This window comes from Opisthorchis viverrini (assembly GCF_000715545.1).
Source record: "Opisthorchis viverrini unplaced genomic scaffold opera_v5_101, whole genome shotgun sequence".
NCBI lineage: Eukaryota > Metazoa > Platyhelminthes > Trematoda > Opisthorchiida > Opisthorchiidae > Opisthorchis > Opisthorchis viverrini.
Window position 1 is genome coordinate 584,037 of NW_008751757.1, and position 8,211 is coordinate 592,247.

Below are 8,211 nucleotides of genomic sequence, written 5' to 3' on the forward strand. Positions count from 1 at the left end.
CTTATATATCAGTGAACTCGTAGTATGATGTTCGTACGGATCGTTGGACAGGGAATTCAAAACGAATAGATCAATGGCCACCAGTACGCACACCCGAACTACCAATATTTTGAAATATTGACGCATCTCGTTGGCCGTGCAGGGATTCGAACATGCAAGCGGAGAGTATTGCTACTGCCCCACCAGTCCACGCCAACCGCACCTTATCTAGCACTCTGAACAAACGAATGTGTTCACATTTGAGTTGGTTTGCAAACCAATCAAACAAATTCATTCGTCGACCCTACCTGGCCGTCGGTCGAGGCACTCAACTAGCCTGTCACATTGCTCGCTTGTAAACACTTCCGCCTGCTCAAGCAGAGAGTACGCTAGGGGTAATATGATCTCACATTGCGTGTCGGATGTCTGGGGTTCAAATCGCGGCACACTGTGAATGCGAAACTGAAGTCCAATGTTCCCCATAGTTTGTGTGGACACACCAGCGTCATTCTGCGGAACCAAGTGGGAGGACCGGTCAAATTAGAGTGAAATGAATGGCAGATCTACGCATCCCATAACCATCTAAACCTGATCACATTTCCGCGTTCAATTATACCATTTCAAACTATATCTTTGCCATACCCCCTGTGTGCATTCAACTGGTCATTAGTTCGATAACTGGGCAAAACGATCTGATTTCAATGCTGTATGTCCTCGCCACAGTCAAGATAAAATGACTGCAATCGACCGACCGTAGCCACGCCTTCTACACTTTCATCCCAGGTTTCTCCACGCGCTGATACTACAAAACGAGAATACACGTTAAAAAGACTACGGTGCCTTAGGTTCCTTCCTTCTCCCCAAATTCATTTGTGGCTCCTATAAGAATCTTCCAAGAAATTGAAATTGTTCAGCTGTAGCACCCTTTCGGTGCCTAACTGCCATGCCACCCGAAGGTTGCAAGAGGACTGCGATACTGCCAGGTCGCCCAAGCCTAGACAGGGGAAGTCGAAAGGCAGAGGTCGAGTTCGAACCACGAACCTTCATGTCAGTAAATTCGCGTTCTAACCACTGAGCCATCTCGTCCCGTCTTGAAACAGCTTTCCCTGTTATGGGAGATGGCATGCAAACTTAACGGGACCAGCTCAAGAATACCATCTTCCATTCCTTTTTCCTGGAGCAATGTGATAATGAGATACGCATCTGTGGCCCTAATTTGCAGCCGAAAGATTGTTTTAGACCAAACCTCGTGAAAGCTTACGGTATTGACCTGTTTCTAGTGAGATATAGGTCATCAGGAAGGAATTTTCAGGGAAACTTGGTGAATGATGAAAGGCATTGAATCTGCACACCCTGAAAAGTAGTGAACCGACCCTTATTTGGGTCACCAACCACCGCTCCTTTGTTTACTTAATTTGCTCGCTGGCAGTGTTCTCAAATAATAAATAAAGTTAGACAAAGTTTTCTCGCACAGGTTGAGTTGAGAAAATGTCTGGTTGCTTTAGTGCAACCAAGTAAAAATGAGTCCTTGTGAAGAGCTGGGAAAGAAATTGCTGAAATCAAGTAGGTTCTGAAACGCAGCAAATACCCGATATGGTAAGCTGGGCTGAACGAATCCAGAGGAGGGAGGTACGGTAACCAATCTTTACCGGCATTACACATCCGATGGAATCGGTACTACTTAGACCGAAATGATCGCCTAAACACCGTTTCATTTTGTTCCACAGACTGTTAATTCGTCCAAATGACCCGATCAAATCTTAGGGTCGGGCGAACTTATTCATTAAACGGACTAAACAGAGTGAGAAAGTTCAATCACGTCGAAAAAAGAGTGAGAAAGCCTTTGAATTGGCCAAACCAGTAGAAAACACAGGATCTTACTCACTAAACACAAACAGCACTTTTGAATCACTGCCAACAAGCTAAGCAAAGAGTACTCAACCAAGGCTCTTCAGGCATTATCTGAGTATTAGCTAGTAAATTTCAGAAAAAACAGGGTCTTGAATTGGTCGCTATGTCAACAGGTCCGGAATCAGCCACCCGTTTTGGTCTGCTTTACCACAAGAAGGTGGGCGAATGCTACCGGCTGTAAATGGTACTGCGGTCTAACCACACGGCCTTTAGGTAACGTCGATTCAACACGGAACACAGTCGAAAGCACATGCATTACCCTTTACAACAACAACGACAACAACTAGGACTACACTCATTTGCAAATCAATTTGGTTTTCACGAGAGACTCGAGCGGTCGTTGTGATATCCGTGTTCGAAACGGCCGGTTTCTCGGCGGTCACATTCAGCACCGTCTGACGAAGAGAGGATTTGACGCCTAAATTTTTCCGTGTGGACGCACCTTGCTTTGCAGCAGGTGTGGGAGAGGGTGTTGGATCAGGGCGGTCTGGTGATGTGAATTCACATGGTTTGTTCACAAGATTAGCACTTTCCAGTTCGTCGAATGCGGAAGCAAGCACATCTGGATCGACCTCCAAGGATATGTCCGTCTGTTCCCACGAATCGTCTACGTTTGGGGCGGATGGTGCATCCGCGACAGCTGAGTTCAGTTGAGAACAAGGTTTGGTTTCTGACGAAGGAGCAGGGTGAACAACGGTTAGTGACGAAACACCTACAAACCATCATGAGAAGCATTTAGTAGCATGCTTACTCCTCAGGAGAGATCACCATTGGATTGGAATTGACACGTTTCAGAAGACGGAAGAAGGATGGAAATAATGCCAGGTAGGTGAAATAAAAATGGCGTGATGCATGTGGATAACACAAGAGGACTAGTAAACGTTCAGAAAGTGGAATGCGCTCTTCTAATTGCGATTCTCACAGAAGCGGTGGGGGTGATACTACTGATGGGAAGGCATGCGAGTAATATGCCATCTTCTCGTAAATCCGCTTCGCGTCTATTGAAAAGGGAGATCTATTGCGGAATTTGTGGAGTCGCACTTGCTTGCATTTGAGCAACAGTCAATGGATATCCAGGAAAGTTCACGAAGACGCGTTCAAGGAGAAGATGGATGTTCAATTTGTGTAAACAAGATGCATATGAGAGTTTTGCTTCCCTGTCCAATAGTCTGTAACTGTTCAGTNTCACAGAAGCGGTGGGTGTGATACTACTGATGGGAAGGCATGCGAGTAGTATGTGATTTTCTCGTATATCCGCTTCGCGTCTATTGAAAAGTGGGATTTATTGCGGAATTCGTGGAGTCGCATTCGCTTTCGCATTCGCGTTCAAGGAGGAGATGGATATTCAGTTTTGTAAACAAGATGCATATGAGAGTTTTGCTTCCCTGTCCAATAGTCTGTAACTGTTCAGTTGGCATTTTCTAATAAATAACTCCGCGGCGAAGGCCTTCTTCCTTTCACCACTTTTGTGAGGGGGTTCAGCGCTGGAAGAAACCTCAAACAACCGAACAAAAGAGGTCGCTTTTGAGGTCCAGCCTTGCTGCACTTTGACATCCGGTTCCACATGCCTTTGCCTTATCTTACCTCAGGGAATAGTTCGCTGATTGTTCCAGTGGGTGTAAATTCTTATGGATTTGAGCAACAGAAGCGGCCGAGAGACATTTCTGGTTTCCGGGGGCTTTTTTATAAAAGGATCTTATTAACACGTGTTTCCGTTTACTCACGGTCGATTGCGGGAGGGATGATCTTCATGTCTAATGGATCGTTAATGCTTTCATTCAGGGTTGCTTGTACAGATATTGACTCGATGTACAACCACCGTCTTCAATGCCATGCGAACTGACGACAAGCTCACAATCAAGCAGAGCACTCAGTAACCTCTCTGGTTCAACTTCAGTCAAGCGTGGGCATGCCGTTTCTTCATGTTGATCCTGGGAGCTAAAAAGCTGCCAACAAAAAATTCATCGTGAACTCTGCTGAGTATATTGAGTACCGGTCGTACTGAATCGATTCACCTGATTGGCCACGATAAGGTACGGAAATATTGTCGCACTTTGGGTCCAGAACTGGATCGCTGCTAAGCCTTGTTGTGACCAAACTGTCGGTTACCTCTCAGGCGACTATGCGGTCAATTACAGCCGCGGTCATCATCGTCATCACAAACATTCTGAGGTGTCTACACCTACAAGCACTCAATCAGACAATCTAGAAAGGAACTGACAGCACGAACACCACTGTTATTGATTAGCCGTCAGTCCTTGCAATGTCTCCAGTAAAGCGCGAGGGACTCACGGGGATCTCATCACATCAGCGACACCCAGACTCTCACTTTCGACCGCATACTGCAGTTCAGTAGCAAAATCTTTAAAACCATACAACCAGAGAAAAAAACATTCTTTGGCTTTTCATTTTGACATTTATGCAACGTACGCACAAAAGTATACCTATATGAGGTGCTCTCGAGAGATACACTCATTTGCAAATCAATTTGGTTTTCACGAGAGACTCAACTGAATCTCTCGTTTATGATATTCTACAACTGAATATGCTGCACACAGACCGCCTCATCTTTCAGTTAGTACGATATTCGAGATATCGAAGTATATTTTCATAAAGGAAACTACTCACGAGGTTGTTGCACAGCCCACGACCGGTTTCGCTCTTCTTGGGGCTCATCAGGTGGGGGCAGTCCCCGATTTTCCGTCAACCCTAGGTTCTACTTGAACCCAAATGGGATTGTTTTCGAGAAATACACTCGTTTGCAAATCAGTTTGGTTTTCACCACAAATTCAACTGAATCTCTCGTTTATACTGAATCCCAAGAAGGGCGAAACCGATCGTGGGCTGTCGAAGAGTTTTCAGCAACCTTGTGAGTGGTTTCCTTCACGAATATGAGGTGCTGTTTGTAGGCGTAAATGTGAACTGAAAAGCGGTACTAAGGCGAATAGCTGATTTAGTTCCCGACTATAGCACATCCAAGCATCCATCTTAGAGATGTAATGCAGTTGACATCAATGATTGGTGGAGAATTTCAAACTGTTTAGATATATGAACAAATGGAAGATTGGGGAGAGGGAGTGCTGGGTTATGCACTGAGCTCCAGACAGTTTGGTGTTTAAGTGCGAACTTGCTGATCCGACGTTCAATGGTTAGAACCCAATTCCCACATGTCGACTGCTCCTGTCTAGGCTTGGGCGACCTGGCAGTATCGCAGTCCTCTTGCAACCTTCGGGTGGCATGGCAGTTAGGCACCGAAAGGGTGCTACAGCTGAACAATTTCAATTTCTTGGAAGATTCTTATAGGAGCCACAAATGAATTTGGGGAGAAGGAAGGAACCTAAGGCACCGTAGTCTTTTTAACGTGTATTCTCGTTTTGTAGTATCAGCGCGTGGAGAAACCTGGGATGAAAGTGTAGAAGGCGTGGCTACGGTCGGTCGATTGCAGTCGTTTTCTCTTGACTGTGGCGAGGACATACAGCATTGAAATCAGATCGTTTTGCCCAGTTATCGAACTAATGACCAGTTGAATGCACACAGGGGGTATGGCAAAGATATAGTTTGAAATGGTATAATTGAACGCGGAAATGTGATCAGGTTTAGATGGTTATGGGATGCGTAGATCTGCCATTCATTTCACTCTAATTTGACCGGTCCTCCCACTTGGTTCCGCAGAATGACGCTGGTGTGTCCACACAAACTATGGGGAACATTGGACTTCAGTTTCGCATTCACAGTGTGCCGCGATTTGAACCCCAGACATCCGACACGCAATGTGAGATCATATTACCCCTAGCGTACTCTCTGCTTGAGCAGGCGGAAGTGTTTACAAGCGAGCAATGTGACAGGCTAGTTGAGTGCCTCGACCGACGGCCAGGTAGGGTCGACGAATGAATTTGTTTGATTGGTTTGCAAACCAACTCAAATGTGAACACATTCGTTTGTTCAGAGTGCTAGATAAGGTGCGGTTGGCGTGGACTGGTGGGGCAGTAGCAATACTCTCCGCTTGCATGTTCGAATCCCTGCACGGCCAACGAGATGCGTCAATATTTCAAAATATTGGTAGTTCGGGTGTGCGTACTGGTGGCCATTGATCTATTCGTTTTGAATTCCCTGTCCAACGATCCGTACGAACATCATACTACGAGTTCACTGATATATAAGATAATGATGATTCAGCTGTAACACCCTTTCGGTGCCTAGCTGCCATACCAACCCAACAGGAAGCTCGAGGGCTGGGATACTGCCACGTCGCCCAAACCTAGACAGGGGAAGTCGAGAGGCAGAGGCCGAGTTCGAACCATGGATCTCTCGGTCAATAAATCCGCGTTCTAACCACCAAGCCACCTCACCCTAGCTTGCTGATAGACAGACTAGCAGTTGATCGTACTAGGGTGGCAAGTATTCCCGTCATTCTGATGTTGATCCATGTGACGCGTCCATCGGTTGCGCGGAAAATCTGAAGGAATACCATCCTGCGTCAATTGTCTCCTCGTATCGTTGCTAAGAAACTACCGGTACTCAGGGTTTTCTTCATAAGGAACCGTCAATGTACACATGTTCACGCGAAAAGAGTATGTGAGTGACTGCGTAAACAGGTACAGCATGCCGTGAGCTACACGTGAGCTGCAATGTGACAAACTACCAATTATGGGAATCTCAAGAGAGAAGAGATTCCATCAGTCACTCAAACGTTTCGTGGTTGGTAACTTTCAGCATCGTGTGGATCGCCAGTCAGGTCTGTTCGTGATCCATTGTGGTTCACTGAAGTCATCTTGGTAGGATTGTTATTCGAGTAACCAAGCCACCGAAACTTAAAAGCCTAGCGAGAAACGATATTTGGCTCACATTTTGGCAGACAGAACCAGAACGATTTTCTTGCCTGACATTCTAGAACAGGAACTGGCAACTTCAGCAAAAATTTTAGAACAAAGCTCGTAACCCCTGGAATTTTTTTAGAAAGCATATGCAACCGATATTTATGATGGGGGAATAACTCACCGTCAAGAGAAAGCCGATCCATAATACGGCTTCTAATCAAGATTGATAACGGAAATTACTCACAAGGTAGCTGAAAACTTTTCGACAGCCCACGACCGGTTTCACCCTTCTTGCGGCTCATCACGTAGGCGCAGTTCCCGAGTTCCCGTCAACCTTATGTTCTACTGGAACCCAAATTGGACCTTGTGACAAATACGCTCATTTGCAAATCAATTTGGTTTTCATGAGAGACTCAACTACGCCTACCTGATGAGCCCCAAGAAGGGCGAAACCAGTCGCGGGCTGTCGAAGAGTTTTCAGCAACCTTGTGAGTAGTTTCCTTCATGAAAATATACTGCGATATTTCGAATATCGTGCCAACTGAAACATGAGGCGGCCTGTGTGCAGCACATTCAATTGTAGAATATCGTAAACGAGAGATTCAGTTGAGTCCCTCGTGAAAACCAAATGGATTTGCAAATGAGTGCATTTCTCGAGAAGAGTGATAACGCTTCAAAGTACATTACAAACTGGACATAAGGGTCGCTGAGAAGAATGCTTCATGCTGCTGAGCTAAAGCTTTTGTCTTACAATTCCCCAAAGACACTGTCTTCGATTTTTAATGCTGGCCTGCTGTTTGTGCGAGTTCTGCAAACTAAGTCGATCAGACGCTCGTCACAGAGTGTCGGGGAGCACTGTTCGAAGCCCCTCAGAATTGGGTGAGACAACAGCACAATCGTAAAGCATTAATTGAATACAGATCAGCAGGTCAATCCGACTCAGTCGGATTCTAAACAATCGATGGAAAATAGCTCGACAGTCAATCATGAACGCGACCGAATTGATCATCATCAGACTACTGAGGCCAACACCACCAAGTGTGCACAAGCGACTGACTGACTGAAGTGATCGCCGATCGATTAACCCGGAACAAATATTCTTGTCACCTGACTGCCCTTCACTCTTGTTGCTGTTTACTCTTGCTTTGCTTTCTTTATTCCGTTTTTGTCCACGCTTGTTCAATTTTTTGGAACTGCAAAAGTCAGATGAAACTTACCGAAAGCATACGTGTTCCCGATACGAATAGTTCCTTCAAAAAAACATAAATTTGTGAGTGCTGAGGAGATTCTGACACTCTGGTTTTGAATTAAGACATGAGAGTGAATTTGGCCTCCACGGAGATGTTCACATGCACTGGTCTGACGTTGTATTATTTTCGGAAGCCATCATTAGTGCCTACACAGTATTACCTCAAAAAAGAGACCTCATCGAAGAGAGTTCGTTCAGAAAGCAACCTCCGTTAGATTTTTACAAGGGTACCAAAGAGGTCTGGAAATTTCACGA

The 8,211-nt window shown here is 45.5% G+C and overlaps 1 protein-coding gene across 1 annotated transcript in view; it reads right to left on the minus strand.

The window, feature by feature from the left end:
• Positions 1-2,114: 2,114 nt before the first annotated feature.
• T265_05396 (hypothetical protein) overlaps positions 2,115-8,211 on the minus strand; it is a gene marked incomplete at both ends in the record, with an annotated part of 18,223 nt that continues 12,126 nt past the window's right edge. The window contains one exon of the mRNA XM_009170394.1: positions 2,115-2,560. Coding sequence (XP_009168658.1) covers positions 2,115-2,560 — 446 coding nt within the window. The remainder of the gene's footprint in view (positions 2,561-8,211) is intronic.